Source organism: Ptychodera flava, chromosome 5, assembly GCF_041260155.1.
Source record: "Ptychodera flava strain L36383 chromosome 5, AS_Pfla_20210202, whole genome shotgun sequence".
In the NCBI taxonomy this organism is placed as follows: Eukaryota; Metazoa; Hemichordata; class Enteropneusta; family Ptychoderidae; genus Ptychodera; species Ptychodera flava.
Window position 1 is genome coordinate 19,464,616 of NC_091932.1, and position 26,547 is coordinate 19,491,162.

Here is a 26,547-nt window from a genome sequence, read left to right on the forward strand (position 1 = left end):
GTTTCAAACGTAATGTAGATGTCATAAGAAACGCTACAAGGACACTATCATTATTTGACCCGATGCAACTCTCTGCTGACGTACACTCTCTTCATACACTGTTTCCAAAGGGGTCTAAGCTTCATAAGATCTTCAACAGAAATACACGTAATAATTACAGTTGTATGAAGAATATTGCTGGTATAATCAAATCGCATAATAAGACTGTCATCACCGGAGACCAACGTCAAGATCGACCAGCAGATTGCGATTGCCGGGACAAGTCTACATACTCCTTGAAGGGTAACTGTCAAGTCAAGAAGGTGTGGTTACAAGGACAACACAGAGAAGGTCAACATCGGACTCACTGATAACAACTTCAAGACGCGCTTCGCTAATCACATGCAATCGTTCAGGTATCAGCACTGCACGGAGTTATCCAAGTACATCTGGTCCTTGAAACAAAAGAACCAGGTATTTGACATTTCGTTGTCAATTATTGACAAAGCATCAAGTTACTCTAACATTGAAGCAAGCGATGTAATATTTGTATGTACCAGAAAAGCTACACATTGTCAATGCTGACAAAGCTACGCTGTTAAACAATAGCTCTGGGTTGGTTTCAGAATGTCGCCACAAAAACAAATATTATTTATCAACTTTTAACACCACCTACAAATAGAATGGTACGTCCCGATTATACATATAAGTCTGTTGCGCTAGGAAACCTTTCACTTCTTTTGTCTGATGATTGCAGGATGCATGAAACTTAAGTAACAGATGTTATTACTTTGTACTTGAAGTAATTTTATGTTACATACATACATACATACATACATACATACATACATACATACATACATACATACATACGTACAAATGTCGGGACCCCATTCTGTGAAGACTCTAACCTACTTGCAATGTTAGTCTGAGAAAGTACATCACTTTGCTTCATGATTTTCCCTGTAAATTGAACACCATGGTGGTGATAATTAAGCTTATAAAGGCAATTTTGTAGAGTTGACATGGACATACAGGCTTATATTAGACCATAGAACAACGATATGCCCACAGATGGAATTTTATAAATGGCCGTCTTTCTGTCCGTTTGAATAATATTGCAAAGAAGTGACAGACAGCTTTTACTTAGTTTGTGCACTGTAGGTATTAGGTGTCAATTGGTGAGGGAAGGGCCATTAGAGAAAGGATTAAAATGTCCAAAATGCGTTCACACGTATTTTTCGTGCCACATTGCAGTGTGTATTGCGCGCTGCTTGCGGTCGCATTAAAGGTATACATCACCTGTAATCTAAATATGCCCATTTACGGTCAAAAGAGCGTTCCGTGGTATTCAAAATGCCTATGTAAGGGCGCTGTTTTTAAACAGCGGCCACCAGCTTAAAATCTGTGATTGGTTAGATTTTCTCTTTCCATGGTAACTGTTGCAAAATTGGAACAGGTGACAATATACCTTTAAAGGGAGCCATAAATATTGAGAATACATGCATAAATATTTGTGAAACAAGGGGAATAAAAATATAATTACTTTATCAATTTCATTGGGTTTTTCCATTTTTCTAATAGTTTACAATGACTGTACATAAAGAGAAATATATTAAGCTGGGCGTTGAGGGCGTACAAACCTGCTGTAATTAATTCGTCACAAGTTAAGAAGATCAAAAGACAAACTGGCAATCAACACCCATCTATGCGAACAGATAGCTAAGTCCTTAGGCATAAAGACACATGGACGCATAAAAATGATCTTTATTCAAAATAGTGTCAAGCTAAAGAGAAAAAAGAAAAAGAAGAGGAAAAAAGAATAAAACTAGTCAAATACTAGTTTTTATTATTTTTACGTTGTTTCACTAATATTTATGCATTCTCATTATTTAAGAGCTTATGGCTCTCCGTGGTCGCAGTGACAATATGGCTATAATGAGTGAATTTTGTTTACAAGAATATAAATAAAATAATTTGCGTTACGGAATAAAAACGTCTGCAAAACGACCAATTAGCTTTGTTTGTGGATTTGTGGTGTGCGCATTAAAGAAATTTATTTTTTTATAATTATAGGCTTATTACTATAGTACATATGTCCTGTTTCCGGTGACTCATGTACATAAGCCGTTTAGATGTGTAAGACGCTCATCTCCATTTAGAAGAGTGCAAGAAAATTAAGTCTTACAATGACAGTATTCTACAGTTTTCAGGGGGAGAGGGGGTCATATGGCATGGTTTGAAGATTTGCTCTTTAACACTCGTTGATATTTCTCCGAAAAGTCTTTCGATACATACAGCGCTTCTTTTTTCGACAAACACGTGCACCTTTCACTAACCCACAAGCTGTAACACAATTATTCATTTTTATAGTTTATTTCAAACACGAGGTAAGAGACGATATAATGATATGGATTATTGGGATACATAAAAAATTAGAAAGAATAATTTTCAATTAAAAACTTTGAAGAAAAAGTTACAAATACTCACAAAATCTTAAAGTGTGCATTCTGAATAGCGCTTCTTTGTATAATTTCGAACAAAATAATATGGAGCAATTTATATAAAAATATGCACGCTGAATCTACCATGGAATAACAAAAGATCTGAAGGACTTGCTATCCGTATTAACTGCAGTTTCTTTCCCGTTGTTCTTAAAATGCATATTCTTTGAAAGAGCTTATTCAAAAGTTGTGGAAAAGTCATCTTCATGCCTCGTGAAATTGTCTCTTTCACGAACGATCGAGCTGTAATACGCTTGCGCCGACATTTTCTATTCAAACGTGGCACACATGAATCTCTGTCCACGATGTTTTGTATTTTTACGAATACAAGCTGTTCTTGAAAACATCATTTTCACGAGAAAAACTTTAAATACTGTAAGGTGTATATACGTTTCCGATTGTTCTTGGCAATGGATAGACAATAGATCCGACCGGTGAATATATATTTCTTGCATTATGTATTCATAAACTAGAAATTGACCAGTAATGTTATGTGGTGAGTGCTTAGCCAGGTATATAGACACGGGATTAAAACAACAACTATACAAACTATCATTAATACTAATATCAATATGAATTAATTAATTTATCAATCAATCAATCAATCAATTCCAAAGAAGAAATATTTGTGATTGATCTGGCGTCATCTACAAAGAAAGAAATGAGTTTAAAATATGTTAAAAAAAAGATGTTGTGGTTCAGAGGAACAATTCGTACACATTATTGTTACTGGTACATGTAGCTGTGATTTATGGATAATAATCTGACGTGTTATAACTGTGGCTACAAAAAGCTGCTTAGAAAGACATTGTTCGATACACCATGCACCAAATTTTATAAGGCTTAGCTGTTGTGCGAACCTAAGCCCGGTAGTACAATTGAATATATTGATAGGTACACCATTCCTTAACAAAGAACATATTTGCGATCCGATTACAATAGAATTGCTTTGCTTCATATTCTAACCTATATTCGTTTAGGGAATTATGACTAATGATGATTAAAAATCTCTCTCTCTCTCTCTCTCTCTCTCTCTCTCTCTCTCTCTCTCTCTCTCTCTCTCTCTCTCTCTCTCTCTCTCTCTGAAGCCTTGACGGTTACTCTGTACTTTAGATCGTCTCTTCTCTTTAGGGATGATTCAGCTTTTCATAGACACTGACTGGTTCCGGGTTTAATGTAGTGTAGTTCGATGACGTCACCTCGTAGTCTGTAGATCTTACGGTAACGGATACTTCGTCTTCTCTAGCAGTTTGATCCTTCTTAAGCTTGTTGCTGAGCTGATTATTTTCTGATGCGACGATGGACTGAGAAAACAAACGATAAAACCAATCGATTGTCGTTTGATTCAAAAGCAAAATGTACTTCTACTCTGGAAGTATATTTCGTCACCAAGAATTTATCATTATTTCATATCCCTTTACTCAGTGTCAAATTATATCATAACTGTTTAATTTGTGGTTAGGAGGTAGTACATAATGTCATAATGGCAGATACATTGGAGCAGTGAAAATAATTATAATCATGTCAAAAGCAACTTCTGCTTGCACATCTGATATATACCAGTTTTGCATCAAAACGGTAACTATTAATCTTGACTGTTTCAAGTCAGTACCAAAGCTCGTCAAGTTGCATTAACTCGCTAACACCAGCTATTGTGCCAGCACTGCCTCCAATCTTTTTCAGAAAAATGGATAGGCACCTCGAAAGTGAAAGACTTAAACTTTTGCTCAAATTTTCCACAAGGAATCGTTCAACAATTCTCTTTTAAAATGAAGTATAAAAATCGGGGGTCGTCGTGCAAATTTTGGTAGCAGAGAAATAAATAACCCAAGATTTACCGATATTGAAAATTCAAAATGACAGCAATCCCTGTGTTAATTTTATAAAGAAAAATAAAATTTTCGAATTTCGAAAACCTAAGCCAGTGTAAAGTTTTCTTACACCAAGAGCTTTAAAATGAACCCTACAAGTTGAATATCAGAGAAGAATTGTAAAAGTTTGAGAGTCCAAATATCTGTCCCCGAGGCGTATTCTACCTTAATGCTCACCACAAACCGTCTTAAGAATAAGGTATTGTGGTGTACCAAATCTTTATCTTCTTGCATGGTTGTATGTTCTGAATTTCATTCATCACCATGTGATCAGTCTTTTGTACAATTACATTACGTAATGACATGTGTTGGTGAAATATGCAGAGAAGTCATGCCTATATGAAGCAGTGACAATGAGGCTGACCTGTACAGGTCCTGTATGAAGCGCACTGTACTCTGGGTGTTGTACTGCCTGCAGTGTTTGGTAGTGCTGAGGGGGTTCCCCGGATGACGACATCTCGTTGAGAGATCCTTCAGTTTGCTCTGTCTCGGTAACAGTGATCCGTTCAGCTGGCTGACGATGCATTCTTTCATACACATTGTTCGGTTTTGATTGCAGTGTCATGTACTGAGAAGGGATTTGCTCATAGTCGTGTACACTAAAGGATGATATTACCTCTTCCAGTATAGCGGCATGATTTTCCTTTTTACAGTGTTCATTCCTCTCCAAAGCATCGGCGACCTTTAAATTTGGACAAGAGAATGGAATATGACTAGAAAGGGATACAAGAGTAGCTTCTGCGTTTCTAGAACCTCTTAAATGCCACACGTATTTCTGAACGTTTTGCATGGCAATCTTGTTAGAGTTTTCATTCAGTTATTTAATTATGCTAAATGTTAACTAACTGATCCGAGCATACTGTCTGCAATCAACCATATGAGAGAAGATGCGATAATATACGTCTGTCCAGTAGTTTTATAGCATCTTGTTGCCACTGAGACGAATTTCTTGTAGCCAGTAAGATAAACCGGAGTGATTGCAAGAATGCAATTAATTAGTTTTATTAACTGGCAGTCTTACTGCATTTTTTGTTCCGTGTTTTTTACTGTGTGTGTCATGTCTATTTTTGGTTTGTTTTTGTATATATATTTATTGTAAATTTTAATTTGCAAAGCGGTTTAAATTAATGAAAATCTGCCAACGACCATCGACTTTTGTCAGAAATAAATAAATAAAAATATAAAATGGATCCTGCCTGTTTTAAAAACTAAACACAAATTATAAGAGTATACACGATAACATTCAATGAAGCACCAAACATCGTAATACAAGTTGGCTTACAAGAAAAAAGCTGAAAGGTATGAGTACAGACATTTGTCATCACTGAATGATGGTATATGAACATGATGTTCAATGTATCAATTCAATGCAAGTTCGACAAGTTCTTTGGACTGTGCACCAATTGTTGACGTATACACTGTGTATTTCTGTTTTTAGTTTTAAATATAGAAATAAGTCAGCAATCAGTAACAAGTCACAGTGTGGCTATATGTATATAGCTATCATGTTACAATTGACCCAACGTTGACAACGAACTGCAATGATGCATCTGGTCGTGCCAATCTAAACTTACCTTATCTTTGCATGGAATCACATACTTTAGCAGTTCACACAAAGAACTGTTTCCGTCAAATTTGTGTTCTAGGTCCTACAGAAGAAAACCAAATTCATTGGCACCTTTAAAGCCCCAATAGCTGCGAATGTTTAATAAATCGATCTCAAAATATCGTCAGGGTTCCAAGAGTTTCTTTGAATAAGACCCATTAAAGACTAATAAAGTATATAACACTACCATACGTGTCGAAAGTAGCAGATAAATTCAGACCTTTTAATATCATTTTGGATTTCCCGCCATTTTCAAAAACTAATCATATGACAAAGAAAATAAAGATTACAACGACAAAATGTAGGCCATCGTGTGTTGTACATTCAGGGAAATGGCATCATGCTTGTTTCTGGTATGATTACGATGTGTATGTGTAGGAAATACTGTCTTTGTACTTTTTGTGAATGCAGCACCTGTTTATTATTCTGCCTGTTAAAACGTGTAGTCATGGTCCAAATCAACGAGCAGTGGTACTTCTACACACGTCCTTTTACAAGAACCAACTTTGGTTTGAAAATAAATCATGAAAACAATGCATAAAATTCGCAGCTATTGGGGCTTTAACTCGACACTGCATATTCCAGAATGTAGACTTTTAACTTGATAGAGATATGAGACAATTTGGTGATCGTTACTTTGGTAAGCATAGTGTTCGAATGGTGAGACGTTGCCAAACCTACAGTGATATGTGAAGATCATCTTGACGAGGTGCATATTCATTTGTAAAGATGGCAAACATGCTAAATATACATTCGATACAACTGATAGTAATGAGAGCTATTTTCAAATTCCTTTAGTGAAATGTCGTTGTAATAAATAGGTTGGCCGCGATCTGTCACGAATTATCAAGAAGTACTGTTACGCACATTTCAAAATCATAGTTAAATAGAAATATGAGTATATTTCAATATTCAATATATTTTAGCGTACAAGAAAAATCAACAAAAATTACATTTTTTAATTCTGGTTTTGGAATCTTGTTGCGGTAAATAGGTTGGCCGCGATTTGTCACGGATTCAAGGTGATTGGTCTGCAGGCATATGCGTGTACCTGTTCATTCCAATGGTGATCTGCACACCATTTTTCACGACGCTTAAAAATGTGAGCTTGAAGCTACACTTCATAATGACACGGTAATTGTCAAAGAAATTATATTTTGTTTTATTTAATTTACTCTAAAGGACTTTCGAAGAGATTATACTCAGGACTGACCACCGTAGCTACCAATAAATTGGCGCTATGTCTATGGAAAGCTATATCATTTAATCGTTGATACCAGTCGAACAACACATGTAGTGTAGTCATCTGACCAAACTGAAGCATTTCCCGCCTGAGCTTTCGACTGCTGCAAATCAAGTGAGTTTGTATATATAACTGGATACGAATATCCTGGCTAGTGTCAATATATATATATATATATATATATATATATATATATATATATATATATATATATATATATATATATAATATATGTCTTGTAAAATTACTTATACTGGAGAATATTCTATAGTAATAAACTTTCAGAGTCACTGTCTGTTAAAATCCAAAATCGAACTTAATTTTAGCACTCACCTTGTAGTTTGACTTCAAGAATTTTCCAAATGCAGAATCGTCGATTTTTGGCAAGCATTTGACAGCCTCAAAGTAAGTGAGCAAGGTGGGTCTGAACATTGAGATATGTTCTTTGTTTTCGTCTTCGAGCGAGTTCTGGAAAAATATACAGTACGATAAACTACGATTCAAACATACATACATACATACACATATATACACAGGTTCTTGTACTTGTATACATGTGAGCATACATACATACATACACACATACATACATACATACATACATACATACATACATACATACATACATACATACATACATACATACATACATACATACATACATACATACATTTTGACCTGTATTTTCCTTGAAATATATTCCAATCACCATTATTCCTGGCCAAATATCAGGCCACTTTAATGCAAATAAGGTTAGATGAGAGAGTTTGTCAAGGAAATATTGCGATGAAGGTGAGTGTGTGTAAGCTTGTGTGTATTTATTTGTGTGTGTGTCTGTGTGTGTCGCCATTGGTATGTCAATATCAGGAACTGCATATTTACCTTTGTTGTAGAGCATATATCTGTAAACATTGTTGCTGCTATATCAAGACTCGCAAGCACTTCCTCAGAAGGAGTGATGTCAAGCAGATATTGTGGACATCTTATCACTTTAACCCAAAATATTAACATTAAACTGTTAAAATAGAATATATGAAGTTCGTGAGCACCAGAGAAAATGTATGTTGCACAAATAAGGTTATTGTTATACTACACGAAGGTTTTATGTACAATTACTGAAACAATTCGTTATTATTTCTTACTGGCATCTATTGCAGCTAGTTGTGGTATTTAACTTTATAGGACAATGGATTGACATGCCTAACTAATTTATCTTAGAATCTAATGTCAAACGTCGAAGAAATCGGATAGACCTCGCAATAAACAGATTCATGAATGCATGGCCGAATGTCTGACTGACGAAAAAGTGAATTGGCGTATGCACACGTATCTGCAAAGGTTCTCCCTATTCATCGATTGTCTAAGTTCTTTAGCCTTCCTAAATAACTGATACCTATCGTTCTCGTATGCACTACTATGATACGCGAAAATTTTAGATTGTCAAAACATTAATGCAAACTCACATGGAAACGCATTTAGTTTCAGAACTAGACTTGGTTCAAGTCGGTGAATTTAAAAAAAATAAAATCATTTATAATAGTTTCTCTTGTGTCTCTCCTATTTCGTACAAACCTATCCGGAATTGGGCAGCTCACGTCAGGTTTTCCCAGCGATTGAATGCGTCACGTTTGAGTCTGCGCAGTAGCATAGAGAAACATAGACAGAGTGGCAACGCGTATTGTTTAAGGCGTGAAGCGGTTACATAACCCATCCATGTTCGCCTCGCCTCAGGTTGCTCTCGCCTCTCTTTTCCGAAGAGTGCCGACCATGAATCCTTTGGTAATTTTCGGATTTTCGCCAATTGTTAAGCGAAAGTATGTTCGGCAAAGTTTGTGTTGTTGTTTTCGTGTGGTGCTGAGCAGAATTGACGTGCTGGCGAAAACGGGAGTGTTTTGAGCTTCAGGAAAATGAGTTTTACCGTTTTAAAAATTCCTCTCACATTTTTATGAATATATAATGAGTGTGTTTGAACCAAATTTGAAAGTCTTTTATCGATACTGTCTGGTTTTACTCAATGGTTTACGGTCAGTCATACCGTCTTTTACACGTGCGTCAAAGAAGGACATGTTTATGAAACTGCTGGCGTGTTATGTTTTTATTGGCGTGAAGCAGTGTTTCTGGCCTGAGAGCTCACAAAGTAACTATGGTTGCTACGCGACTGGCAGTACGATGCCATCTCGTCGTATTTTTCGCATAATCTCGTGTAATTATCAACCACAAACAAAGCCTCCAAAAAGTTTAACACCTTTGGAGCTCATTTTAATATGAAAAGCCAATAGTCTACCGAGACGACCATGGAACAAAAGGCATGCAAGCGTTGCGACTCTGTCTATGTTACTCTATGGCAGTAGTGAGTTAGTTTCTGCCGGATTCCGGGTGAAACGCCGCTCTATAGCGTTCACTCCACTCATCGCGTTCACCCTATTCATCGCGTCCACTCACTCGCGCGTTTTACATTAAAGCAAAATACAAATCATTGCGTTCACTCCACTCAAACATTCACAGTCACAGACTTGAACCAAGTCTATTTCAGAACAGATACTGTTTAAAAGCCTCTACACGTTCAGCATCCTTACAACTCCCCTACGCGTTTATGTAAACTTCTGTTGAAGATTTTCTTTATCAAAAGATGAATGTTCAGACTTCTATATTCCTTCATACCGAAAAGAAAAATGGTATCCCTGCGTACCTGTCTGTTTTCAACGTAATAACCTCGTTTGGGTCACCGCTGCCATAACCCTTGGCCAGGGTATCCAAATGATCAAACATATATTTAATGGGCGGAGGGAACAGGTTATGTTGTTGTCGTTTCATAGTCAGTAACTCCGTGAAGAGACGGTCAAGGTTATCTTTGACTTCACCATGTGCAGAGAAACAAAATTTGTAATACTTAAAAATTAAGAGAGCATGCAGTTGACTCATTTTCGAAAATCAAACAGAAAAATCGCTGATCAGATGATTGAAGTGAACGTTTCTGCATCATGTACAAAACTGAACTGATAAAACGATACAATTACTTATCATTTAGATAATGCACAATGTCCACTTCCGTAACTTCAGCGTTCTGCTCGATTTCATGCTGTACTGACGTAACCAGCCTGAGAAGGTGCTTCCCGACGACAAACTGAAATCACAATTCATAAATTCTAATGAACTTTGAAAGACATAAACGAAAACGATGTATAATATCAAATAAGACAGACATTACAATATCTGAAACTTTAAAAAAAATAATGTGGTAATATAATGTTTCTCCTTATTGATGCAAATTTAGTGAACTACAGCTGCATACCAATTCATTTCATTCATTTATATTTATAAGATGATAGTAACTTTCTTGAGACTGGCAAACCATGTGTGTTCGCAATAATTATATTATATTAAACAGCCGATAATGTGATTTGATATTATTACAATTTTAGCATCAATTATCGAGTGCCAGAGTCACTTAGCACGTTGATTGAAGTTTATAAGAAAAACACTCGACGATCATTCGAGAAAAACTATATTGCACACCTTTATGAACTTGTAAAGTGTCAGGGACAACCAGTTGAAGACCAGTTTCTCCGTAATCATGTTGTTTCTGTGGAAAGAATGAAGAAAAAATTAGTGGGAAAAGTAATGTCTGTGTACTTCATTGTCAAATAATTACAGTTGGGAACAGTAATCACTTAGGGTATATTCTGTCGGTTATATCGCAACATTTATTCATATGGTTTAGTGTTCACATTGACATCCATTTCAATCCAGAATAATCGGGTGAAATCATAAACCTTTCAATTTTACCTTTCCAAAAGTGGAGCATTTCTTTTTCCTCTCACAGCGTTCCTGACGACTTCAGCAAGTAAAACCTTCAACACCCTAGAACATATCGATATTAAAAGTTTTTCAGTTATCTTTTATTTGTCGGTGGCCTCCGAACATGTGCAAGTATAGGCAAGACACAATGGGCAGTATTAATTTAAATTACTCCATTTACAGTGAACGATGGAAATGCTATGGTTTTGCCTTGGTGGCGACATACTCACTCTGTGAAATGCATAAGATGATCTTCCTTATGAAGTACAACGGTCAGAAGAGAAGCGATCAGTGACCTGAAGAGCAAAGCAATATTGTACGAGAAGATGTGGCGATACATGATGTAATAAATCGCATTGTAAAGGTTACCTTTTATGGATTAGATCATCCAAATGTTTGGTAAGTTCAGAAGAAGAATTGCTTGCATAAACCAAACACCTTAATGGTCTAAACAGCAATAAACGATATAACGTAATCGAGATTTAGATTGTAGCTTGTGCTGCACATAAACCGATGGTCATAGGTCATGCCGATGTTAAATGGTTATTTCATCATCCAAAGAAGCAGTGCTTTTTTCTACTTCTACCTTGTACTTTCTTCATAAGCATGCATATAATCAAGTCGAATAAACAAAGATCCAGGAAAGCAAACTTTGATTTTGGTTCAATCCCCCGATCGTATTTGTCCATAAATTTCTCGTGTTTACTCCACCTTTTTTTCAGATTTCAGTCATCTTTCAAACATGTATTGATTTAACATAATGAAGGCATGGAGTAACCATGTAACACAGCAGGAAAACTACGAATCTAACGATTTATCATATCTTCTTACCCGTCCTCAGGTGTAATATCATCCCGATTTTCCAAGGTACGTATGAACACAACACAGAACACTTTGTCTCTAAGCAAGGACCTAAAGTCTTCAAGACATCTACTGTCGGCAGGTGTTCGCTAGAGAAATCAAGTGATTGGTATTTTATGCATTTAAAGAATGTGACAGTCAGTAGTCTCGCATTTCAGTTTCAGGACATTATGTATACGTTTTGGCAGTTCAAGTGCAGTGGTTTTACTGGTGCATTTGGCTGCTGTTCCAAGGAAAAAGTATGTTGCACTGGGAAGGAAGATGATTAGAATGTGTCATAAACTCTTACAATGTGAGAAACACGACGAACCTTTTTGCTGGTATTTAAAACTAGGTCATGGTTCTTTCCTCCAAACAACATATTGGCGGCGTAATCACCATAATCCAGCAGTTGAAAGCGTTTATCTGAAAGATTGAAAATGAGAAGTGAACTGATGAGCTCGAGCTCACAATGAATTTGAATTTTTCACTATCCTTTCAGAACAAGCAGGCGATGTCATGCACACTTACCACTCTCCATTTCTGTCAGTTCCATTATTTTTGGAATACCATTCGCAAGATCCATTCGCTTGTCCATGTGTTTAATTTTGTTCCTTAAAATGACACCTAAACCGATGGTAGCAACAATACCCACCAACAGAAAAATTATTGAGACCACAACGATGGTTGTAGTAGTTTGCAATCTATCTGCTCTGCGATATTTTAGGTAACCGATGTAAAACGACTGGTATCCAACTTCCACCTGGAACAGTAAGAACAAAGAAAGTCATCATTTCTTGGCTCTAATATGTGGGAAATGAAACTAGCGACAATAAATATGGCAGTCACAATTTGTAGCCTAAACATGGGACTATGTGCCCGAGGGTAGGTGACCATTTGCCCTTCTTTAGTCGGGCAAATGGTCTCCTGCCCATGGGGTATATGATAAAACCTTTACGGCCCTGATATGGCTTTAGTGGACCTTGGTCGTACGGCGTACGGGCCCTCGCACTCTCGAGCCCTTCAGCCGTACGACCTCGGTCTGCAAAAGCCTTATCAGGGCCGTAAAAATTATGACGGAACCTTGAGAAATATAAAATGTATAACCACGATACTAAATGCCTTCATCCCAATTTTGTGTAAAACGTGTTTCATGGTTTCGATGTAACTAAATCTAGTGAAGATACTTTAAAATCTATTGACCAAACCCTAGCTTAACGATCACTATCTAGTTTCGCTCGAATATTTTGCGCAAACAAGCCATCATAATGTCACTTCATATACCGTACAATTATAAGAAGTACACTTACTCTTACTTCAGGATAGCCATTTCTCGTCGGACTTCCGGTTTTATTGACCGCTGCAGGTTCTTCCTCTGGCGGAACACAATTCAGCTGGACGTCGGACAAACTTTCGACTATGCACTCAGCTTGTCCAACGGAGACATGGACTTCTTCTGAAGTACAGGCTAAATTTAAATCACTTCCCTGTGGAACAATTTTGACGAGTCTTTCTTGGATACTTGGAGAGAACTACCAAAAACTGAAGTGTAAAGCTTTCAGTATGCTTGAAAATGACAAGATAAAATTGAATTCTGCTTGATGCGTTATCTAAGAAGTTTTGTTAAATAAATATTTTGAAAGCTATAAAGTATACATTACCTGTACTGTCACTGCGTAATTATATCAGAAGACAAGGTATATACGCATTGCAATCATAGAAGTAGACAGCGAAGAAATGTGGTTTTTATGTACAAGAACGTAACCGTCAAGCTAGGGTACTGGAAGATCTTAAGTTGCACTGTACTTTTCAGGTAGGGCAAGAGCATTTTTTCTTATTTGACATGTATAAACCCCCTCCCTCCTCTCTCTCTCTCTCTCTCTCTCTCTCTCTCCTCTCTCTCTCTCTCTCTCTCTCTCTCTCTCTCTCTCTCTCATTAACACACACATACAAAACATACAAATAACCTCTCTCTCTCATTAACACACACATACAAAACATGCAAATAACCCCTTACCACATCTATTAAGATGTTAATATATATATATATATATATATATATATATACACACACACACACACACACACACACACACACACACACACACACACACACACACACACACACACACACACGATATCAAGGAGTCAGCATTGAACAGCCATGCATTCAGCGTTCTTGATAGTTTTAATATTATATAAAAGCAAATTATGATATTTTTATGATTAAATATATTCACTATACTATTAATTACATCAAATTTACGAACTTTTCCGTCTCGTTCACTAAATCGTGATTAAATATTTCTAGTATTCATACCCTGATATTCAGCTGCTTTCCACTTTGCTCTTTCATATTCCCTTCTTCAGGAAACTCAAAATACACAGGATCACTGACAACTGTGAAGTCGAGATCAAGTTGCAAGAGGTCCTCCACTGCGTCCACTAGAAATCCAACAGTGATGTCGTTATTTTCTGGACCAGCTGAGTCCCCTGAATAAAAGGCTGGCGACAAACACTGCATAGAACTCTGTGAATACACTTGGCACGGTTGCTGCAACACAATGTGAAACAAATACGTAAAGAAGAAAAAAAAACAGGCGAAATAGCAACTGTTAAGAGATTAAAGGTATACTGTCACCTGTTCCAATTTGCCACGGCTACCATGGAAAGGGAAAATCTAACCAATCACAGATTTTAAGCGGGTGGTCACTTTTTAAAAATAGCGCCTTCACATGGGTATTTTTAATACCAAAGAACGCCCACTGGACCATATATAGGCATATTTAGATAACAGGTGACTGCATATCTGCAAAGGGTAAAGTTGTATGAAAGATGTACGTTTGCTGCCCCCAAAATGATTTATAAAGGGACGTGCTCGTCGTTCCGTGTGGAAATTGCTTGCAGCGAGCTGTTAATTATAGCTAAAGATCAGACTCTAAAATATAATTTATTTGATAAATCGAAGAATGTCCTTATTTAAATTTCACACAAACTAATTTACTCACACCAACATGAATCCCATCTTCAGAGCTGAGCACCATCCTCGGCTCCTGTACAGAGGTAAACATCGTACCCGTGACATTAACTTGTCGTCCACCACTGCAATATAAAAGGGAGTGGAATATATACTATGTTATGGTGTACGCACATACTAGTGTTAGCCATGGACCGGTGACGTCATTGCGATGCAAATGAGTCTGGCAAGATTTCGAATGCCTTCAGGGGCTCCAAATTCGGTCACAAAAATTTGAAGGTAGTCAAAGAGTGGTTTGTATACAAATGCTCGTCTATGTGCTCGAGCTACGCAATGATTAGAACAACCGTTTCAGTACACGCCTGTTTTCGAATACATAGTACCAATATCAAAATCGTAAACAATCCTAAAGTATGCAGTACGCTGCGTAATCTGCGAACATTCAGTTGCAAGAGTGCGTTTTTAGAACATTACCCTAGAAGTACTAACAACTCAACGAATCTTTAGCATGATTAAACTATGAGGAATTGCTATCACGTAGTGGTATAACTGTGTTTTGCTATTTTAGTATTTCATCCAAATTGAAGAATTTTTAATTTCTCATGTTGTTTAGTATGTATGCGTATGCCTTATAGCGAGAGCCACTACCATGTGTCAACCACATACTTTTTTACAGGTTTGATTCGTTAATCTGCTGGGTACCTATAAGGTTGCTCATTAAAACCTGCTCATTGATTCATTTGCGGACACCATGATGAAGTGTATATATAGTGAGCAAGCATTAAAAAGCACTGACGGTGTACTTATAGACTCTTCTCGATTTTGACAATTATACTATTATTTCTTATTCTCGTTAGGTCAATAATCATGTTAAGAATTCCGAGTACCTCTGAGTGGGCCAAACGAGTAATCCCCAAGGCGAAGGAGAAGCCAGTCTGTGGTGGTGTAGTTGCTTCGATTATAATAATGGAACCCACAGATTAGACAATTAGCATGTGCTTCAAAGGTAATTCGATAGTTTATATGGTAAATCAATAACTGATAATAGGCGAGGTGTGAGGTTGTTGTAGAATAGCTATACGCGGTAGTATAGAAAAATAGTCTTTACATATTCTTTTTGGATGGAATTATTGGAAGGCCAAGGAAATGCCATGAAAGTGCTTCCCTGGGATTAACCCTTACGGACTGTGACGTAATCTTACATGGTGACAAATCAAATTTACTACTTTTTGCGACATACCTCCGAAAGCTTCTCGATGGATTTATGGATTTCACTGTTTGGTTTTCCGTGTATCTGAAACTTTTGCTGTCAGGAGCGAGGCGTTCGGCTCCATCGAAATGCATGCGCAGTTTTGCTGATGATGTCGTATTAATCCGCGAAGTCTTGCATCTAACCGTAGTTTCGTTCCAAACATCTTGCTCTCTTCGACAACAAAACATGAACATTGAGATGATATTATGGTAGAAAAATATTATCGCAAGTATGTAATTATTTTGTTGAGGTAAAGTTATCCTGAGATTCATTCATTCAAATGTCGACTGCGTATGAACCGAATCTGATAATGCTCCACATTTTAAACATGATATGCGTGCATTTAATTCTTGGATGTAGAGGATTCACAAACTATAATATCAGCTTGCAAGCAAAGGCATTGTCTGTACCTCTTAATCAGGCAAGCAAATCCGTCAAAGTCGGCGGTAATATTTCTGCCCGCATCGATGTACTCGCCTCTTATGGTAACGGCCGTGCCGCCTGATTTGGGTCCGACTTTCGGCGTAAAGTCAAGGATGGTTGGATCCTGAAACCAAAACGACCGTAACGCCTTTGAAAACTGGGCGACGCCTTTCTGTATTTCTAATACATTCATAAGATTAAAGGGCCTGAAAGACCGATCAACGAATTGATACATTGACAAATAGAATGACACACCTTGATTTCGCCTTTAAGTAGTCTTATTTAAGATATGTATGAATCATAAGATCTAAAGCAAACAACAAAGATGAATGTATATCATTATATTCTATTATTTTGGACAGGGCATACATTTTCATGTTAAATAATTGCAAGGCACTCCTGAAGAACACAATGGTCTCATCCAAAGAGTGGCAAAAATAATTTCTTGCCGAAGTCCCTTTAAAGCTAAATAATACAAACATACCCCCTGGTAAGTGCTTGAGCCTAGCATGCTGCATGAGAGTAGCATTCCTCCGTCCCACTAACATTTACTGTCATTAATCGGAATGGTTATTTTACGTGTGACACTCGACTTGAACCATTGCAATAGTGAGTTTTGGTACCGAGATATTCCCAAGAGTGAGCAATGCAAGTACTTTATATATCGGTAAAAGCAAGATGTCCCTACAGGTTCCACATGTCTACCTAACGATGATGAGACATTATTCATTCGCATATTCATTTAGTTCTCAGTAGCTCATTAGACAATATTGTATCTGTAAAACAGTAGATAACTGGAGTCTGTAAATCCTAAACGACTGTTTCAAAGTAATACTTTGACGCAGACAATCCCGTCACCTCAATTTTAATTCCTGTAAAGCATACAAATGCTTATCCTTCAGGCACGACTTTCCAGCGTTACATTCCTTACCCTAAATGTAAAATCTTGTGAGCTTCTTGCTGGCTCCGCCTGGTTTATATGAAAGACAATTTGCCCTGACACATTCGGCCTTTCGCTTCTCGTAGTTGTACACATCACACTGAAAATTGGAAAATAGATGTAATCGTTGCATTTAAAGGTGAAGTTAGTTGATTTTGGTATTTTGATGGACATTCTCACTGTCGATCGAGAAAAGAGAAAATATGAGACCAGTACTTCCATGCTATGCATCTATCAATCCCCTATAGCTACCTACCAACTCTCATTCCAAGGCAACACTACATCTCTGATGTTATGAACGATTAATAAAGATGACTTTTATGAAAGTCTTGAAATTTAAAGAATGTCTTGTGAAAGTTTTTCGAAACTTTGTCTGTCTGTCTGTCTGTCTCTGTGTCTCTCTCTCTCTCTCTCTCTCTCTCTCTCTCTCTCTCTCTCTCTCTCTCTCTCTCTCTCTCTCTCTCTCTCTCCCCCTCTCTCTCTCACATCAATCATCCATCTCTCTAATGTAGCGACCAAATCACAACACTTTCAAGAGCAATAGAATGTGTACAATTATTAAATGTCAAAACCTTTCTGAGACGGAGTATGCTGCCTCAATCAGTGCACATGGTAAACCACCGACTTCGATTCCCACAATGTCAGAAAACCTTTTCCCCAAATTATTTCCTCTGACCAGTAATTCAGTGTTTCCTTCATAGGTCCCCGACAAAGGCCAAACCTGTGAAGTTGAAAACACATGAAATATGTAAAATACTTAAATCTGTCAGTCGAAGTCATAACCCTCTCATAAATAATCCATAAATCTCACGTCAACATAAACGTAAACGTAAGTCTTATTAGATATAATTATATTAGATTTGTGGATAATTGGTGGCTCGCGTAACAGCGTGAAAGTCTGAGTAACAACCGAACGAGTTCAACATTAGTACTTGACTACGACTGAACAATATATATATATATATATATATATATATATATATATATATATATATATATATATATATATATACATATATATATATATATATATGTGTGTGTGTGTGTGTGTGTGTAGGTGTGTGTGTGTGTGTGTGTGTCATGTCTGCTGACACTTTGAGTAAAGTATGCATAATGAGTCCGGCGACTTTGATTTTTATAGTTTTTATTAATATGGCAAATATGCTATACTAAAAGAACGTCACTAACACGAGCAAAGTCACCTGATGAATAATTTTTATTGACTTTATATTTTCAAATCGAGCCACAAACTATCTACAAACCTATCAAATCCATGATCTTAAATAAAATGTCCTAACGGAATGTTCACAACAAGAAGACAATTTTTACAAGCACAGTACACAACGCGCAAAGCAAACATTCAGAAGCCTAAACGAGATCAAATCAGTGAAAAACAGTCAAGGAAATTTTGTAGTCATACAACACTGTACTTGTACCTCTGTTATGACAGGGTCATCACAACTCTCTGTTGTTTCGTAGGGAAGCCATTCATCTCTCGTACAAAGCTCCTGGACTTCACAAGTACCACTTGTTTTACACCATCCACAATGGAGTTGCAATCTCGTAGTCACTTCAGACAGACAGTGGCTGCAATCACGACGGCCGATGGAACAATCGTACAACGTCACTGTAAAATGAAATAAACGCCATACGTAATTGCACAAAAGAAACATGCGCAAACGTTTTCCTGACGCAGTGGAAATAATCATAAAACGGAGATCGTCTCGTAAATAAATCGTGTGAAACAATCGCTGTCTATAGCAGACTAACTGTGACTATAATAATAACGCTATAAATAGATGTAAGAGCATTATATCTCATACAGATGCGGTATGATTTAGGAAAGACGCTTTTTGGTATTGAGTGCAGGAAGGTATCACATTAATATACAATCTCTAGTGTCACCTAGAAGTCAGTAAAGGAGCTAGTTATTAACTTTCGAAAACAAAAAAACTCTTACCGTTAAATCCATGAATGTCGTCGATATAATTGCCATCCATTTTGACGGACAAAGGGACGATCATTTCTTGAACGGAAGAGTCATAGTGATACTGCAGAAGTAGAAAATTACTAGAGCAATTAATTAACTGATATCTGGAAACCAAAGAATTAGCCTTCTGGTGATTACTTTACGACGGTTTCGGATGTGGCAGATCAGGGATATTTGAACCTAATGAAAGAAATTCAACATTTTTGGCCTCATAATGGATCAGCAGAACAAGACTCAATTTACCAACAAATGAGACTAAACGATAACAGCTATATCGGAATACCTTTCTCATATTGCATATGACCAATGATTCATTTATTCTTGTGGCAGGACTGCTCTGTAGAATACCCTCCACGGTGAGTATGCATTCGTAATATGATTGGTCGTCCTAGAAATAGTGGTATGAAATGTATCAGATAGCACTGATCATCATATAAATCTTTCGTAGGATACAAAAAACAAAGAAAGAAGTAGTGAACTTATTTGTGTATCCTTAGAGTTGCAATGATATCATAAAAAAGTATATTGAAATTCTGGCGTGGGACGTCATAAAAGGAATTTTGCTCAAGCTGAGAGCTCGTGCGTATGCCAGCCGTGGTATATTGCCAATATACCACAGTTCTTTTCGCGTCTCGACCAATGAGATCGCTGTATTTGCACCATGAATATACTGGTATGATATAATTCACATTATATCATACCAGTATATTTGATGCAAATGCAGCGATCTCATTGGTCGAGACGCGAAAAGAACCGTGGTATATTGGCGATATACCACGGCTGGCATACGCACGAGCTCTCAGCTTGAGCAAATTCCTTTTATGACGTCCCACGCCAGAATTTCAATATACTGTTATGATATAATAGCAATAAATCACACCCAGCGACATATACCACTCGATTTTGACCGGTTCACTTCACATATGCACTCGCCATCGCATTTATGTCGTGAACTGGTCAAAATATTGTGGTATACCATCGCCTGGGGTGCTTTATTGCTTACCTAAAACATTTGCTATACCATACACCCTAGGCTCTTTGGCTATACAAAAGAGACAATAAACTTCCAATGAAAGTATAGATGGTACGTAACAAAGTGTGTCTGTCATTTATCAAGGGTTTTATGCTCTTTTCATTAAAAAATTTACAAACTTGATTTGTTCGTTCATATTTCATCGTGAGGTGAGACACATCACTGAGAATTTACATCATGTCAAAAAAGAAGCATTTTCATATTCCTTGCTGATTTCCTGTACGAGGAAGTTAATATCATTTTGTGAAAAGCCGTTGTCAAACCTTATAGTACACATTCAGAGTTTTGACGTGAATTTCCCTGTCAACATTCACTGGTATCAACACCTCGCTATCTTGTCTATCTAACTGGGGGCAGAAAGACTGTCCTTGGATGTCGCTATGGTTAAAGCGATTCTGAAAGAAGGAAAACTAAAATTAACATAGATGATTTATTGAAAATATCACTGTGATTATTTTTAATGCATTTTGTTCCAAAATTGATGACACTGTTTGATGTAAACAAAGTTCTTAATTAAAACGTACATGTACATTACATTCATTCATTCATTCAAAATGTTGACTCCTGTTATTTTGTGTGCTTTGGACAACAAACTTTTCTACAAGGACTTTCTAAATTTTATTACAGTGAAATATTAAGGAGAGCACTCTTCTGTTGTTCCAGTATATTGAATATTCTCAGTACATCAAAATGCCATAATTACACAGAATGTAGTAGACACAAATACTTTTTCCCTATAAATACAGCTTCACTGCATTCTTTCTTTGAAACCACACGATGTCAGTATCAGGTGTAAAACAGCCTTCGGAAATATGGTATTTTTATTCTTTTGATGTTTGCCTTTCTAGATCTTTGTTTGTTCGTCATTTTATATTGGCTTCTGCACCAATTACGAACCTATAGAAAGTGTTTTATGAATTATCTAGTGAACCTACGTTCATTCCAATCACGGTAGCTGTTTGGTCATCCTCAGGACAACTTTCTTGGTAATGGGTACATCTGTTTTCATAGACGCACCAATTACAGGCCCATTCGCTCGTCACACAGTCTGTGCACCTACATTCGTGTGAAATAGGTACGAACAAAGAGAGGTACGACGAAACCTGTTGCGGGTATACTCAGTGAGTAAATTAATTAACATGTTTTCAATTAAACAAATGTAAAAGTGAAGACTTTATAACTTTCAAAAAATTAAACTTCAACGAAAGCTTCAAGCTTACCAAATACTTTATAGCTTAGGAGTAAAGACAAAATTTTATCAGGGATCATGAATTTCAATCTATACTTGGATTCTTGACTGTAATGTATGTTTTTATGGTGATGGGTCATTGTGTAAAAAGCCTAAGTTCACACAACTGGAGTAGTCGCGTAGATTGGTTTATCACATGAGCAATTACTTTGTATTGATGTCAATCAGTCATGACTGAGCATTGAAAAATATGCACAAAAACGAAAACAATGCAAATCCAGTACATATCAAATAATTAACATAACGAGGGCATGAAGAGAATGGGATTTCCGCCAATTATGTTTAACATACTAATATGTAATACAGGTACGTGTAGTTCTGTGTATACAAGTGTATAACAAACTTACGAACTGTGTGATGAGCAGTCGTAAAAGTGAAAGTCGCTTTGCACAAACTTTGTGTCCGTCTCTGTGCTTAACACGTACAAGGTGACCTTTACATGGTCTGAAAAAAATCGTTTGAAGACAACGGGTGTAGACTTAACATTTTCATTCAATGTACTTCAATTTCTTTAATGACCTTGAAAATGTACTGATGATCAGTGTGTATATATAGAATAATACTAATTGAAGTGCGCTGCATTACTATATTGTCTGTGTTTGGAAGATATTTTGTGACTTGAAGTACAAGCTTACGTTTACTCTGTGTGTTGAGAAACAACAAGGAATGAAAGACTGCTGAGGATTCGGGGTGTTAACACGGACAGAAATACGGGATTAATGTTCTGCTTTCGAGTATTCATTTTTGACACGTTCTTTGAAAATGTCAATGTAAGTTCTCCAGCCGGGCTGTCTAATTTCTCGTTATAAATTAAAATTACATTTTAGTAGTAATCGGTAAACTAAATCAGACGTATTTAACTCCTGTGGAAACTAGAACTGATATGTGTAGCTTCCTGTCATTTTGTAATTGCAACGAGGATATCAATTCTTGGTGTTTTTTCTCCTTTGCATACACATACTAATATATACAGTGATTTCTTAGATTTCTGGCTAGGGACTTAATGTTTACCAGGATACTGCTGGAAATTCCTAGATTTAACTTGAGATCAATGCTCTTACGTATCATGCTAGCGCATATATGTGTGCAAAGCAGAATCAGTTCATTCGTTTGATAACTCAAATTTTCCACATAGGAATATACGCATTTTATTAAGTACAATAAATTTAGATACCGTATTTAGAAAAAAACTCATCGTTAATGACACAATCCCCACTTGTTAATGGATAATTTAATTATAAGTCCTCAGAGAGGATAGAGTCCTCTTCATTAATTAGGTCTGTAATTGAAAATACAGCAATACAGATGGTGCTTATTGGCTAAGAATGAGTTCCTTTATGGTGAAAACATAAAGCCAATGTAGGCCGCCATCTTAATTACAAAAGGTCATTGAATGAGTCAATTGTAATTAATCGAAGGAATGTTGCCAAGTATTTCTGCATCCTATCATAACAATGACAGATTATCACCAGTACCATATTTCATAAAGTTTGATGCAGAGCTTCTGGAAATTCACCTGTCCTCGTACCAACTTTGAATAACATCAGTTGATATATGGCTTAGTTGTGGCTGTGGACATGAAAAAATTGTAACATAATGGCCGCCACACAGTCAATGCATTTGATCTTACCGTGAAAAAAATCAAAGTGCGTATTTTTGACATAAGTCAATGTCTTTGTACAAACTTTGAATAAAATCAGTTGAGACATGCCTGAATTATGGCTCTGGACATAAAAAAGTGACAAAATGGCCACCACGCGACCATGTTGGATCATATCGTGAAAAAATTGAAGAGCAAATATATATGTGACGTAGGTCAACGTTCTGGTACCTACTTTTAATAAAATTGGTCAAGACGTGCCTGAGTTACGGCTCGGACATGAAAAAGCCAAAACAAAATGGCCGCCATGTGACCATATTGGATCATATCGTGAAACAAATCCCCGTGCATATGTATGACATAGGTCAATGTCCTTGTATCAACTTTGAATAAAATTGGTTGAGACGTGCTTGAGTTATGGCTCTGTACATGAAAAAATCAAAACAAAATGGCCGCATGGCGGCCATATTGGATCGTATCACAAAATAAATCAACTTTCATATGTATGATATAAGGAGTAATCCTTGTACCAAGTTTGAATGAAATCACTCCGTATATCTCAGAGATATCAGCGTGAACGGACGGACGCACAGACGGAAGCACGGACATGACCAAACCTATAAGTCCCCCCTGACAGTGTCCGTGTGGACTAAAAATCAGTGGGCAAAGTTTGAATATGGTAGAGAGATGATAACATTTACCTGCACCTTCGGGGATATCTGGTCTTTGGTCGATATGAGGTGTATCGCATCTTAAGTCCGAACCATATTCTCTGCGACAGCCATAAACACTTCACCAAACACGCATTTGTACTGATATTGGTTCAATAGATTCGGCAGTTCCACGACAGTCAGACTAATCTGGAAAAAACATCGCATGGAAAATTGACTTTTTTAAAAAAATGTGGTTCAAAAGATTTGCGTGGCACCGTAGAGGTAGCCCAGTAATCTTAATGGAGGTAAATATTGCGAGGCATCCTATGGCATTATATCTAATCGAATTAATTTGTCAATTCACCTTCCTCACGTCTTTAAGCATTAAAAATCTATACTTTGTATCTTGGCCTGAACACAACAGATTTTTTCAAGAACACAATATACTGGGAAAGAGCTCAGAATAAAGGAAAAATGTCATACCTTTTGACTAACTGTTATTGGGACGCTGTTCTCTGGATCAATATTAGAAATGTTTACGCAGGAGGAATCGGAAAACACGTCTAGCCATCTTGATGTTTGATTTGCACGCGGACAGTCCGAATACATTGAACATCTACAAACCAGCAATTGTGAAAAAGATTAAATTTTGCAAAATACGTATTGTATTTCCTATTTTTATACTTGAATCATCGAAGTTTGTATGTCTTAAACTCAGTTGTTTCTTCTGTCTAGAATTATCTTACCGATATATAATTTTTTACGGAAAATCCAAATAGACAGCCAAAGAAGTATGACGTCTTTTTTTAAATTGTCGACGCGCGTGTATCCTTTGCCGCCAAACACCAGTGTGGATTCTCGTAAATTTAGAACACCGTATGAATGTAGACGAGCTGTGTTCTCTGAATCGCAAAGGCTTTATCTAAACTCCCACCTTTTAGAAACGTAATATAGTTAAAACCATATTATGTAATGTTTGCTCAGTTAAAATAGTAGTGCGAAATGTAAAGCATTTTACAAGCGATACTTTCTGCGTATACCTGTGGAACGCTACGACGATACATGTAACAGCAAGCAGCTAGCAGTGCTATAGGAAACAATTTCCATTCATTTAAAATTGTGTTTCCTGTTTACACCTCCAGTCAGGAACTATATTCGCGTATTCCATCCTGCAACTTGCAATTAAAGGTAGCATGCGCCTCGAAAGTGAAAGACTTAAACGTTTGCTCAAACTTTCCTCAAGGAATCTTTCAACCATTCTCTTTCAAAATCAAGAATAAAAATCAGGGCTCTTTCAAAATCAAGAACAAAAATCAGGGGTCATCATGCAAATTTGGTACTAGTCTGAGAGAAACAAATAACCCACAATTTACCGATATTTAAAATTCAAAATGGCCGCTATCGCTGTGTTAACTTTACGGAGAAAAATTAAATTTCGAATTTCGAAAAATTAAGCCGGTGAAAAGTTTTCGGTCACCAAGAGCTATAAAATGAATCCCCACAAGTGGTATATCAGAAAAGAATTGTAAACGTTTGAGAGTCAACGCATCTATCCCGCGATCTACCTAAACTCGAACAGGAAACTCCTATATATTGTGTGACGAGTCGCTAAGTGCTAAGGCAACTTTAGACCATAATCAAATTAATTTCAAAACATTAAAAAAATAATCACCCATTGGATGGGCGGTTATTGAGTGCAAGTAATATGTAAAAACTGCACAACACAACTATTTTAAACTGCAAAATGATAAGTAAAGTTGCAAATACTCTGACAGTAGATTGTCCTCTCTTTATTCGACGTTTACCTTCTTTCCAAGGTACACCATCCACAATATGGATCCAATGACTCAAAACACGCAGTGCAGCTTTCATATTGACTGCAGTCTTCAACTTCTATCTTTAAAACCTAAATGTGAGATCGAAAGTTTTTTAAATCCGAGTTAGATTATTTCCAAGAAATAAGGTGCGCCCCACATTCTGTCTTCACATTAATGAGTTCAAATTCACAAACTGTTCTGATATTCTGATACTTTTGGATTTCAATCCAAGGAAAGCCGCGGTAATCTCGTGTGTTGCTTAGGCAACCTCTTTGAATTTTAGGACAGAAGTTGTAAGTTGTGGGTTTAAACTACCTTTCTGCAAGATTTCATAGTAATAGTCACCGCTTGAAGACTATATCCTCTGTATAACAGCGGTGATTGAATAATATCGGAAAATTGATAAGCGTTGGCACATTATTTTTGCTCCTTTCATTTTAAAAAACACCAATGGAACTGGAACGTTTCTCTTTTTGCATTCCATTCATAGTATACGTATGCAGGGCTTGAACATTTTGTCATCTGAGGCTGCTCGCTACCTTAAGTTTCACCTCCTAAAATTCTCACCTCTTTGGCTGTTGGCACATAAACGTGTCTATGAGCTGGATCAAACTCCATATCTGACAAAATATTACCACCACCCACAGCAGCGGATATTTCTTCATATATATTTGACTGAGTACTCGACTTTATATGTGCCTGGAAAATTCAAACTTTTCATTTCAATCCAGTAAAGACAACGCTTTAGGCGAGAAATTCCATGTAGATATGG

At 36.8% G+C, this 26,547-nt stretch overlaps 2 protein-coding genes and 2 long non-coding RNA genes across 4 annotated transcripts; all 4 read right to left on the bottom strand.

Annotated features, from left to right (window-relative positions):
* Window positions 1–1,931: 1,931 nt before the first annotated feature.
* On the bottom strand, window positions 1,932–10,323 carry LOC139133188 (plexin-A4-like). The gene is made up of 6 exons (XM_070699622.1): window positions 9,893–10,323; window positions 8,086–8,218; window positions 7,537–7,671; window positions 5,929–6,003; window positions 4,719–5,036; window positions 1,932–3,787 (listed from the first exon to the last, which is right to left on the bottom strand). The coding sequence occupies exons 1-6, from the start codon at window positions 10,123–10,125 to the stop codon at window positions 3,611–3,613; spliced, it is 1,071 nt and encodes a 356-aa protein (XP_070555723.1). The 5' UTR covers window positions 10,126–10,323; the 3' UTR covers window positions 1,932–3,610.
* Window positions 10,217–16,686, bottom strand: LOC139133563 (plexin-B2-like). The gene is made up of 12 exons (XM_070700292.1): window positions 16,481–16,686; window positions 16,059–16,241; window positions 14,850–14,943; window positions 14,162–14,395; window positions 13,152–13,328; window positions 12,373–12,604; window positions 12,173–12,267; window positions 11,833–11,951; window positions 11,232–11,297; window positions 10,990–11,064; window positions 10,720–10,786; window positions 10,217–10,327 (listed from the first exon to the last, which is right to left on the bottom strand). The coding sequence occupies exons 1-12, from the start codon at window positions 16,684–16,686 to the stop codon at window positions 10,217–10,219; spliced, it is 1,659 nt and encodes a 552-aa protein (XP_070556393.1).
* Window positions 16,687–17,460: 774 nt separating this feature from the next.
* LOC139132524 (uncharacterized) lies at window positions 17,461–19,055 on the bottom strand. The gene is made up of 3 exons (XR_011552339.1): window positions 18,870–19,055; window positions 18,006–18,154; window positions 17,461–17,533 (listed from the first exon to the last, which is right to left on the bottom strand). It is a non-coding gene; the product is annotated as an uncharacterized lncRNA (long non-coding RNA).
* Window positions 19,056–19,706: 651 nt separating this feature from the next.
* LOC139132525 (uncharacterized) lies at window positions 19,707–24,589 on the bottom strand. The gene is made up of 6 exons (XR_011552340.1): window positions 24,442–24,589; window positions 24,007–24,165; window positions 22,053–22,149; window positions 21,392–21,512; window positions 20,720–20,851; window positions 19,707–19,811 (listed from the first exon to the last, which is right to left on the bottom strand). It is a non-coding gene; the product is annotated as an uncharacterized lncRNA (long non-coding RNA).
* Between the last annotated feature and the right edge of the window lie 1,958 nt (window positions 24,590–26,547).